The sequence below is a fragment of the Mus caroli genome, unplaced genomic scaffold (genome assembly GCF_978045245.1).
Source record: "Mus caroli unplaced genomic scaffold, Mus_caroli_1 scaffold_2, whole genome shotgun sequence".
Taxonomy (NCBI): Eukaryota; Metazoa; Chordata; class Mammalia; order Rodentia; family Muridae; genus Mus; species Mus caroli.
Window position 1 is genome coordinate 159,584,703 of NW_028227257.1, and position 12,529 is coordinate 159,597,231.

General features: G+C 42.1%; 1 protein-coding gene across 5 annotated transcripts; it reads right to left on the bottom strand.

Moving 5' to 3' along the window:
- Positions 1–3,121: 3,121 nt before the first annotated feature.
- Thnsl1 (threonine synthase like 1) lies at positions 3,122–12,476 on the bottom strand. Of its 5 annotated transcripts, none has more exons than XM_029474586.2 (4): positions 12,367–12,470; positions 9,750–9,808; positions 7,830–7,983; positions 3,122–6,464 (listed from the first exon to the last, which is right to left on the bottom strand). In XM_029474586.2, the coding sequence occupies exon 4, from the start codon at positions 6,415–6,417 to the stop codon at positions 4,174–4,176; it is 2,244 nt and encodes a 747-aa protein (XP_029330446.1). In that variant the 5' UTR covers positions 6,418–6,464; positions 7,830–7,983; positions 9,750–9,808; positions 12,367–12,470; the 3' UTR covers positions 3,122–4,173. The 5 variants fall into 5 exon arrangements, with proteins under 5 accessions (XP_029330446.1, XP_021012280.1, XP_085691264.1 ...); XM_021156621.3 differs by having other exon boundaries at positions 12,223–12,470; XM_085835138.1 differs by lacking the exon at positions 12,367–12,470 and adding an exon at positions 12,154–12,169.
- Between the last annotated feature and the right edge of the window lie 53 nt (positions 12,477–12,529).

Sequence of the window (12,529 nt, forward strand, 5' to 3'; positions counted from 1 at the left end):
TATTAGTGATAGAATTCTCAAATCATGAACAAAAAACTATCTTTCTGGTGTGACTGCCTCTTGTAATGACCATTTATTATAACTAGTAGAGCATATAATATGGCCCAAATGGATAACTCCAAGTCCAAATTCTTGTCCTGTGTGACTTTGTTACTCCAGTCATCAGGAACTGCAACTTATTTCTGTACAACTTGAATCTAACTGGGTTTGCCACCTGCTTTAAGCATGCAATGCAGTAGAAGAGATGTTTTGGAGCGTTCTGTATCTCCCAGGGATACGTTATGGTTGTGTAGCCTTATACTTCTACTTCTGCTTTTGGAATATGATAACTAGAGAAAAGTTGATTACCCCTGTAAAGAAGACAGGTGAAGAGGTCTCGGGGGGGGGGGGGGTTGAATAGCATGTAGAGAGGAGAAATGCAGAGAAGAAAGGATGTGTGCTTTGGCCCAGGTACTAGCCTTCTAATGGGCCTGTACCTGTAAGTTTTAATTCCTCTACCTCCACCCAGTTGCCAACATTATCTCTCTCTAAAAAATATATATGTATATATGTATGGTGTGTGTGTGTGTGTGTGTGTGTATTGGAGAGATCTGGAGATGGCTTGGTGGCCAAGAGGACATGTTCTTGCAGAGGGCCCAAGTTTGATCCCAGCATCCACACGGTGGCTCACAACTATCCATGACCCCAGTTCTAAGGAATCTGATGCTCTCTTCTGACCTCTAAGAATATGAGCAGCACACTCACACTTGTAAAACAATCTTTTAAAAGAGGACTATGCTATTCAACTTAAACTCATTCAGTCACATCATATAGCTCTCAGAAGTGTTTGAACCTGTAGATCTTGCCTGACATCCTAGCTTCACCTCCAGATACCCTTTGTTTCAGACAAAATGAACACTACTTTCCACACTCTATGTCAAATTCCTTCCAGCCCCTATATGCCTATTTAACTTTCCCTTAAATTTTAAGATTTGGATCCCGTGAATGTCATCATGTCCCCTAGAATATTTATTTTAAATTTGTCATGTGTACATTTGCCTGTATATATGTCTGTGCACAGTGCACATGTCTGCTACCTGCATTAACCAGACAGAAGACTCCATCTCCTAGAACTGGAAGTACAGATGGTTGTGAGCTGCCATGTGGGTGCTCGTGATCAAACCTGTATCGTTTGGAAGAGTAGCCAGGGCACTTGGCAGCTGAGTCATCTCCCCAGCCGTCAGATTCACAAAGTTAAGGCAACTAACAACCAAAACCAAGTCAGGCTTTTGGAAGGCAAGCAGTAGAGAGATGGCATCTAGATGGTTACCTCGTGTCTTCACGTGGCCTTTGGGTCTCCATCACCCTCAGCTCCTCTTGTTTGTTTCTTTTGAGACAGGGTTTCTCTTTATAGTCCTGACTGCCTTGGAACTCACTCTGTAGAACAGACAGGCTATAAACTCACAGAGATCCATCAGACTCTGCCTCCCAAGTGCTGGTACGGAAGGTATGCACCACCACACCCAACTTCAGCTCACTCTTGTAAAGGGTAGAGATGTTCACTCTCCTCCCACGTGACTTAGAGAGTAAACTAAACATAGCAAAATCGGTATTAAAGGAAAAAAGAAACTGACTTCAGACATGGAATTTTGGATAGCTACTTCTTGGGAGAGGGATATATGTACCTGTTAAGGTGCCAGAGGTGAGGATGTCTGTGGCGCTCTGCTCTTACTCCAGAGACTCATGCACCTCAGTATTTACTACCCACCTCCACTCACTGTACAGTGGAGACAAGAAAGTGGAATCAATCCTACAGCCTCTGCAGCACTGTCTTGGTTAGAGCAAGGAGGAATGCAGAAGGTAGACGTGTGGATGCTTGCAGAAGTTTTGCTATGAATGCTAAACTATGTAGAGAGCATGTAAACACCACAGGAAGACAGGATCCCTGGAGACATTGAAGGAACGAGAGAGGAAGGAAGCAAGATATCATACTGAAGCATGTCATCAGAGTTAAAGGACACTGGACACAAGGCTTACATGGACACTAGCCCTTGAAAGGAGGACTGCATCCTAAGTCACATGGGAGGAGAGTGAACATCTCTACTCTTTACAAGGGAGAGCTAAAGCTGGGTGTGGCCATGCACGCCTTTAGTCCCAACACTTAGGAGGCAGAGGCAGGTGGATCTCTGTGAGTTTGCAGCCAGCCTGGTCTACAGAGTGAGTTCCAGGGCAGCCAGGGCTACACAGAGAAACCCTGTCTCAAAAGAAACAAACAAAATAGAGAAGCTTGAGAGTGGCAGGGACCCAAAGGCCACATGAAGACATGACGTAACCATCTTAGATACTGAGAGAATAATCATATAACCAGTGAAACAGGAAGTCACAGTGTCTTCTCTCTCTACTGCTTAACTTCCAAAAGCTGACCCTCAGGACCTACATCCACTATGAAGCCCTGATTACTTTACAGCAGTATTTCCCTTTTGTTGGCTCCTTATTCATTTAGAGACAGAGTTTTCCTATGTAGCACAGCCTGGTCTCAAGCTGGCAATTCTCCTGCCTCTGTTTCCCAGGTGATGAGAGCTTAGATGAGTGACACCTCACCTTATTCCCTCTTCTGTTAAACTCTGCCCTACCTGGATGCAGCGTTGGCTTTTTATGTATTCCCACACTATTTTGCAGTAACAATTTTGTGTTGAACATCACTTGGACTTCATGTGCTCTTTCATGAGTTGCTGAGTCCAAAAATGAAGGCTCAACATTATCCCCTTATTTTTTAAAGTAGATTATCATGCATATACAGAGAGTAACATTAGGATAATTCTTTTCTTTTATGGATAATTTTCTAGATCTACTGAAACAAATATTCTGAAATGATGGAATGTGTACACAAATATGGAGCTTTGAGTCTCTATTAACAAAAAGTGTTTCAAGTGTTGTTTGTTTGTTTGTTTGTTTTAAACAGGACCTCGTGTATCCCAGGCTGGTCTCTAACTGTGTGACTAAATATGACCTTTACTCACTGTCTCTACCTTCCTAGGTGCTAAGGATGGTGCCCAGGGTTTTGTGCACTGTACAGGGACATTCCTGGCCTCCATTACAGGCCCTAGAACTACATTTTTGAAGCAAAGCCAGAGAGCTGATATTAACATGTAATTGGTTTAATTTAAAACTTGGATAACAAATTGCTTATTGCCCATTAAAACTATTAACCTTTTTCATCATTTCAATGTTGAACATTTCTCTGGAAGGTACCCAGAAGCAGACTGTCGTCGGCAATAGCAAATGCTGTGAGGAATGCCATCTTGTGGTGGGGAACAGCCCATTGCACGTCTTCAGTCAGTCACACCCTTCAATCCAGAAAGTAAATACTCAGGAAGAATACAAACCACAATTAAAATCACTGTCACTACACAGCAATGGAGACGGAGCATAGTTACCAATTTGTGAGGATTGAGGTACCCCAAAATGGTTTTTTTTTTAAGTGAGACAAATAGAACCAGACTAAAAATAATACAGAAGAGCTGCTGTCTATAACTGAACTTTAATAAAGCATCTTAAACATTACTAATCTTGGACCGCCTTTCTCTTGAAGTAGGCGACTTTGTTTCCGTGTTCACTACTTCACAGTTCTGTCAACTGCTACATCCTACATCGGCCTGATTTTCAAACTTCACCAGCACTAACTACAGCCATTCAAAGAGCAGTGAATGGGCCACTAAATCTCTAGCTGGACAGTGTACATGTCATCAAGTATTGTCCAAAATGGAATTTGAAAGGGGTTAAAAACGATGATTCTAATCCTAGTGAGCTTACTACTTCCTCTATATTAGCTAACTATCTCAAGCACAAATTGTTCAATAAACACTAAATGACTAGATATGCAGCACCTAACTGTATTTAAATATTTGTAAATGCTATGCTAAAACCAGATATTTTTGTTCCACTCAGAAGTGTGGGGTAAAGGAGAAACTGCCATACCCAACATGTGCAGAAAATAAAGCATGATAGCAGAGGGTTCCAGGTACTATGCTGGCCTCCGTCTCTTCTGGAGGACCTGAGGAGGTACACAGCAGGTGTCACAGTCAGCTCCAGAGATCAGAGGCACACATAAACATTTACACAAAATAAAGCAAATGCTATTGTAGTCCAAATCGATGTTCGAGATTTATTATTGCTCCTTACTGAGAAAAACCCCTACTCAGACTTCCTTACAAACCAATTTTGGATGAGTTTTTCTGCATGACTCTTCAGGACATCCACATCAGCTACACAAACCTGGTAATCCATCTTCTCCTTCTGCTTCATTCTCTCTAGCAGAGCCTCGTGAGGAGGTGGCAATGCATTGTACGAGCTGAGTAAGTAAAGCTGGCTTGACGGCGTCTGGTTGAGTTCTTTGATCCCCAGTGCCTGCATGATAGCAGGGGCAAACTTGGAGTAGTGAGCTGTGGATGCAATGATCGCTGGGCAGCTTTTGTCTTGCATCTTGTCTGCAACCACTTTCGCAACAGCGGTATGTGGATCCAAAATATAGCCTGATGCATTGTAGGTAGTGCTGATAGCTGCTAGGCATTCTCCTTCAGAACACCAGCCAGCAACAAAATCTTGCTGCAGTTTCTCAACCAGCACCTTCTCAATCTGGAAGTGGAGCTGACTCTCTAACTGATGATACAAATTTGCCATCAGCTGCCCGTCCTTGTTAGCCATCAAGTACAAATGCCGCTCCAGGTTGGAAGACTTGAGAATATCTATTGATGGTGAAAAGGTTTGTGCTAATTTCCTATTCCTTAGATCATAATGTCCAGTTTTTATGAAATCAGTCAAAACGTGGTTCTGATTAGAGGCACAGATAAATTTTCGAATAGGAATTCCCATCATCTTGGCATACACTGCCGCTAACATGTTCCCAAAGTTTCCTGTGGGAACACAGACATCTACTGGGCTTCCAAAAGAAATAAACCGTTGGTTAACAAGCTCAAGGTATGCAGAGGCATGATAAACTACCTGCGGAAGTAGTCGAGCCCAATTTATAGAATTAGCTGAACTTAAGATTGTTCCATATTCCACAGCCAGAAAGCCAGTAAAATCAGAATCATTAAATATTTTTCTAATAGCTGTCTGGCAAAAATCAAAATCTGACCTGACACCTATTGCCCAACCATTTTCTCTCTGACTGCCAATTATCTCTGCTTTCTGGAAATCACTAACTCTGTTCTCGGGAAAAAATGTGACCACAGCTATTCTTTCCTTATCATTTTTATTAAGATGGCTAAACCCATTTAAGACTGCACTCCCAGTGTCTCCTGAAGTGGCTACAAGTATCACATAATTGCAACCTGGTGGGATACAGTAGGCAAAAATATGAGGCATTAGCTGTAAAGACAAATCCTTAAAGGAGCCCGTTGGGCCATAGAACAACTCCAAGATGAACTGATTGCCAGAAAGGTGCCTGACAGGGGCAACTTTGGAGCAGGCAAAGTTTTCCCCATAAGCAGTTTCAATCATTTCTCCTAATTTGGCAGCAGGTATGTCCGCAGGGTGAATGCACCTTTCCAAGAGCACCTGTGCTCTTTCTATGTAGGTTGCTCCTATTAGGTTATTCCACTCCCCACGACTTAGTTTTGGAAACTCCTTCTCAGGAACAAAGAGGCCACCATCAGAAGCCAATCCCTCAACCACAGCTTCACTGAAGTATTTTGGTGGAAACTTCTTGTCATGATCTTTAAGACAAACATGCCTTGTTGAAATGAATGTCTCTGAATCCACATCTTGGTATCTTTTAACCACATCAAGGACTTTGTCTGCAACCTCCTCAGCTGAAGCCCCACTCTCACAGACGACTCGGGCATCGTACCACTTCTTATAGTACAGTCTTACGTGCTTCAGCGAGTCTCTCAGAGATGCTCCAGTGTTCTGGCCAACAATCCTATCAATTCTCATTGATTTCAGACGACTAATTATATCTGTTAGAGGCACATCTAGGTATACAACAATTCCATTTTTCTTCAGATGCCACATGCTAGCATCATGCATGGGATTGGACCCACTGAGGGAAATCACACTTCCAGATGCAGACAAGTTTAATACTGTTTTTCCTTCCTCTTCTAAAAATCGCTCATTACCAACATCCTGCAATTTTTCAGACGCACTCATATTCCAGGCTTTCTCAAGGACATCACTATCTACATCGATGACACAACAGCCTAGTTTGTCACCTAATATTCTGCCAATTGTTGTTTTCCCAGAACCAGGTGGCCCCATCAGGACAATATTTTTGTCTCCAACAAGAGAGTAGGTGGAGTGCCATGACTTCCCTGATTCTGCACGTGCAGAGGCTCGTGGAAGCAGGAGCTGTGTGCGGCTCTGCACTTTAACCAGCAGGCTAGAAAGACACTCCTGTGTTCTCTGTTTCAAATGATGACATCTGGTCAAGGTCAGCATTTCTTTTCACTTTTCTGACCAGGCCAACCTAGGGGTTGGGTTTAGCCCTTTTTTAAGACACAAAAAAAGGCACGTGGTTACTTCTTCAGCAAACTGCTAACATCCTGACAGAACTGAATATATACATGCACTCAATACACAGATGTTCAAATTACTTCAAATCGATGGGATACTTTAAAAGTCTTATAATAAATATTGTGCACTATTCTTCTTAACAAGGTATTATAACTATGACATATTAATTACGCAACCAATGAGCCTCATCGTGCCATTTCCATCATGCTTTTATTACATTCTGATTATCTTTCCTCCACTCCCTCCCACCCCCTCCTCTCCCACCTCCTCCCTCCAAGGCCCTCTGCTATTGTCATGTCTATTTAGTTCTTTGAGAAAAAAACAGCATTGGTTAATATCTTCTCAAATTTCAGGACACCAATAAAATGGGATTCATAATAAAGTGTATGACTGAGGATTACAAAGAGCAAATAGACAGCAGAAATATATTCAGAAAATACCTTATCAGAAAGACGTTAAAATACAGTATCTCAAAAAAAAAAAAATACAGTATCTCCTACTAGTGTCCCTTTTCCTTGTAAAACTCCTGTAGGAAACACTGGGTTACGATTTGTTGGCTTATAACACAGAGTATGTGTACTTACACAAATACTCATTTACAATTCACAAAAGCTGAGCTACAGTTTTAATATTCAATTTATTTTTATGATCATATTAACTGACTATCATTATTTATTAATTTCTCATAAAATGCACAATAGAAAACTAGAGTAAATGACCACACTTGCTCATAAGATATGGCTTTCTACACTGAGTCCAAATGTGCTCTTTCCTTTTCTATATGCACACTGCTGAGGACCATGTTTACATATTTTCATATTGGATGCCTTTAAAAGGCCATAGTAGAATGGATAATGTACAAAAATTAATAAAGATTAATCAGCAAAGTCCTCACTTGTTTATGTTACTGCAGCATCATTAGTGGTGGAACTTAAATCCTAGACTTCAGATAAAGAGCCAAGAAAAACATGAAGATACTCAGTGCTGAAAGGATACTACTGTGGCATCTCGAGATGATCTACAATTTTCAATATCAATCCAACCCCTGTCTTTGGAAATGTACTCATTTTTAAAACGAAACATGCCAGGTATCAAGTATTGTGTTAAAAACTTGTAACATTTCTTAAATTGACTGATGTAGCTTTAGAGGTACAGAGTGAGGCGTTTTACACACTCTCTGATAGAACTAGTATGCAACTAAACTACATCAAAAATTAAGTGGTATATTTAATCATAAAAATTTTCCAACAGTTCACTGCTTTTGACACTACCTAAACTCTGTTTTACAATAAAATCTTTAGACCATTTTTTAAAATCTAACTCTAAATTTTACTTACAAGCAAGCTGGCCTGTCAAGAGGAAAACTTCATTTCCTTATTTGGCTTTGTACGGTGCTGTGCTTAACTCACTGAAGTGGAAACACAACATTACAGGTACAGATGAAGAGTGTACTGAGTCTGAGGCAAAGTCGATCTTTGCAAAAAGCAGGGTCTACAATGAAAAAAGAATTTCTAGTTAATCATAACTTCATACAGTATCTTAAAATTGTATGCATAAATATTTCAAAATGGCACTTGGAATTTTTAAATGACACGGAAAATTTTTTCATGTTTCCAAAATCTATTATTGAATAATTAAAATACCAGGCTTTTATCTTGAAAATTATATCATATAAATGTATTCTAGTAACAGTATTGAAGTTATTTGAATCATCGAGCAATAAAAGACAACATAACCAGGTCTGGAGTGATGGCTCAGAAGTTAAGAGCACTAGCTCTTGCAGAGGACCGGGATTTGATTTAGTGCCCACACAGTGGCTCAAAACCATTTATAAACTCAAGTTTCAGGGAATCTGACACCTCTTCTAACCTCTATAGGAACCAGATAGGCACATAATGTGCACTATACAGAGAAACCCTGTCTCAAAAAACAAAAACAAAAACAAAACAAAACAAAAAAATGACAACATAACCAAATAGTAGCAATTGCAATATCTTTCATTATGACCTCTGACTTTAATTTTTTTTAACTGTAGTTTAATGCTGAGGGCAGATTGGTAAACTAAAAGCTATGCAATGAGTACCTAAACTGTCCTTTCAGATTTTCCTGTTCATCTAAACCACTCTGAAAACCCTGTAAGCCTCTGCTATCCACACACAGGTCTTAGCTACTGAAATGGGTCTATGATAAATTCAAAGTGTATATTCTGGTAAGTATCACAGAACTATTTGTGGGACTGTGATAGGCAACCTATTTTGGTTGAATGGGGTTTGCTCTAGCGACCCAGCAGAGAACTCTACAAGGGACAGAAAAGCGAGCCATGTTCCCAGAGCCAGGTGCCTGACACCACAGAGCCCCCAACTCCATATTTCTGTGACTACTAATCACTGAGACAATGTCCCAAGCTTCTGGCATTCTGGCTAGACTCCACCCCCACAGTTACCTGACTATAGCCAGATAAGTTCCTCCCCACAGTTACCTGGCAACAGCAAGATAGCCCAGCCCACTATAAGAGGGACTGCTTGGCCCCCTCCTCCCTCTCTTTAAGTTCTCACCTTTCTTACTCTCATCTCTAGCCGTCCTTCTCTCTCTCCCTTCCCCCCTCTTTCCACATGGCCATGGTCGGTCTCCCTCTTTCTACCTTCTTTTCTTCCCCCCCCCCCCCCCCGCCTTTCTACAATAAAGCTCTAAAACCATAGGCTGTCTCTGCTCATCAAGGTCCTCCATGCTTGAAAGATGCGATAGGCTTTCACCTAACAAGCCACATCTAATCTCCCACCAGAAGTCCTTCCTGCGCTCCACCCACAGACCAGACCAAGGACTCTTGTGGGAACCACCCAGCGCCCTCTTCCCCTGCCCACACCTCCCTTAGGCCTTGGGGGCTCCCATTCTGTTCTCAGCTCTTCCGCGGTGTCCATCCGTGTATGGGATGCCCAAAGCTGGGAACTTGGTGCCTGGGACTGCCCCTTGTCCACCACCCGCCAAGCTGGGGTCAGTGGCTTCACACAGCCAGACACCCACCTGGGGCCACTAGAAAGCATGCAGCAGTCTTCCACCGCCCAGAGCAATGGAACTCTAGCAGGACGCGGGTTTTCTCCCCCTCCCCTCTTTCCTCCACACCCACGGTCCCACAAGTATTAATATTAGTAATTTCCAGTCAATGATAAATATCAAATAATCTACTGACAGAATCAAATTATCCAGAGATAAGACCAAGTATATCATGTATAAATTTTAAAGAAAACAGTGATGCTTACTTCAAATTACAAACCAGTTTGCCATGCAGTCTGATACACTCTCTGAAGTAAAGCAAAGCCTAGTGAAAAATTTTAACTTAAATTACTCAGCAATTCACAAAATTGTACTTTGGTAGTGCGTGTTAGCACTACCTACTTTTTTCTTTTCTTTCGAGACAGGGTTTCTCTGTGTAGCCCTGGCTGTCCTGGAACTCACTCTCTAGACCAGGCTGGCCTTGAACTCAGAAATCCACCTGCCTCTGCCTCCCAAGTGCTGGGATTAAACGTGTGCGCCACCACTGCCCAGCAGCACTAGCTGCTTTTAAGGACACCTCAAAACAACATAGTTAATCTTCTGTTTCTGCACATGTATAGGAACACTCTTAGGTACACACATGCATTAAACAACTCACACTGCACGCGCACACACACACACACACAAGACACGGTGTACTACCTGAGTAGCTGGTTTGTTCTTATTGTCTTCATAGACAATGAATATTTCATGTTTGATTCAACATTTTACACAGGTTACTTAATATCCATTCTATAAAGAGCAGACAGTGGAAAGGCAAACACTACACATATTAACTTTCCTTACTTTCTCCAGTCTTCCTCGGGCCTACCACCCCATGGTCTCACTTCAAATGTGACCTCATTTCCTCTTTCTAAACAATACTGGCAGGTCTAAGTAAACTTATAAATTCAACTTATAAATTCTGCATACGTACAATGTCACAATAAATGGTCTCATTAGACTAGCAAAAGGCAGGCAAGTGCGATAACAAATGGCAAATAAAAGAATATCCTTCTAATTCTGTCTTAAACTACATACTAAAGTTTGTTTTGTAATATTCAGCCATAAAAATAACTTTGGAGCCTCTCTGCCCAAGTCTTAGTTAATTAAAAGACAGGAGAAGATGGACTAATCTTCCACTGCTGCCCGTTTACCTGTAATCTGAGTCTTCACTGTGGTTGCTTCTCCTTTATGTAGTTAGGGTCACTCCCACCACCCATGAACTGGTGAGCGTGGCCACTATGAATTCCTAAGTGAGACGCTGGGTTGGGTTCCCATGAGCCTTTAGTCACAATACTTTTTCCAATGAGTATATTAATATATATACATATATATATGCCGCTCATTAATTAATAGGAATGAAGCCAGCAGCACTCTTAACTCACTCCTGAATGAAGCTCATCTTAACATACCTGCTTTCTCTGTATACACACCAGGCTCGTCATACTTTGGACTACTACGGAGTACCTGAGTACTCAGTTTAGGAATCACTTTAAGTGGCCACTGAAACCATATGAATGCAAAGCATGTGGCATGTTTTGCGGAATATAAAAAGGATATATGTTACTGAAACCCCAAACAAGACAAAACACAGCTGGCCTCACTTCAGCTGGAAACATGCACATACCACACTTCCAAATTTTCACTGCCATGCCTACGTCCATAAATTACTAACAATGTGTGGCTAAATATTGAAGAATTATGAATAAACTTGAACAAATGAGACACTGACATACAGAATCCATGAATAACGTCTGCTAACTTTATGTCATTCCCCTTTAGTGAAAGCTGCATTCTTACACCCCTTTTCACGTATCAGCTGCTTCTAATTAGAACATGCCTTGGGTTGTCAATCTGGTTCGGACTACTGGCCTCAAATACCTGAATCCTTGGGTTCTATCCTGAGGTCAGGAAGGTATAGCCTTGGCTAATGGCTATCAAGTTGGTTAATACTGTTTACATTCTATGAATTCACAACTCAACAGTTAACATGCACAGGAGCATATACCCAACAAGGAAGTTTTTCTCTTTACATGTTAAGTAAAAAGAAGCAGAGAAATCATTTTTTTCAAAAGCAAAAATCGGTGCTCCCTATCCACCCCTAAATCTATATGGAATGTTTTTAAAGAAACCCAATCTGCTGTGAAATAAGGAATCACATCACCCCACCCCAAAAGATTATTCATCTGAGCCGTGGGCTGCCCAGAAAAAATAGATAAATTCTATCAAACCGAAAAACAGGAAACTAAATTGTTTCTTTATTCTTATCGAATAAAATTTGGCGGAAGCCTCCAATCACGACTTGCATTGAGCGAGGCCTTCCAAGTGAGGACTGAAACGTTCACTAAGCCACCAGGACATTTAACCCAGCCACCAGGCAGTGAGAATTGCAGAACTGATGCTCCTGACTCCCCTGGCAGGGCAGCTGCCAAGTGGATTTAGACCCACGAAATTTCCCCCCAAATCCCAGGGCCAAAGGATGTGACTGGGTGAAGGCTTTCAAATGAGAGTGCAATCACAAGTGCATACGCATGAACGGAAGATCAAACAGCTCAAAACGAAATAAAAGCACTTCTCAGAGAGAAAAAAAAACAAAAACATGTCAAAAAGGGGGTCAAGGGCTGAAACCTGGGCAAAATTCGAGGCCCTCTTCCAAAGGCGGGTCCTCCTGGCGCAGGGTAGCGCTCGCGCACGCACCGTGGAGACAGAGGACCGCAGGGCCCGCCGCAGGGTCCGGTGCGACAGGTGGATGGCAAAGAGAGGCCTGATGGGGCACGACGGAAGGAGGGATGCTAGGGTAACAACTCTCGCTGGCTTTCCATTCCTCCTCCATTAACTCACCAAGAAAACCACCCAAAGAAGAGAAAAGAGAGAAAGGGGGAAAGGGAAGCGACTTCGGCACCGCCTGGTAACCTCAGCCGGCAAGCCCGCCCCAAGCTGCTGTTTCTGCGCCTGCGCTGACTGCGCGCCGCGCTACTAGGCCAACCACGTAACCCAGACGCCC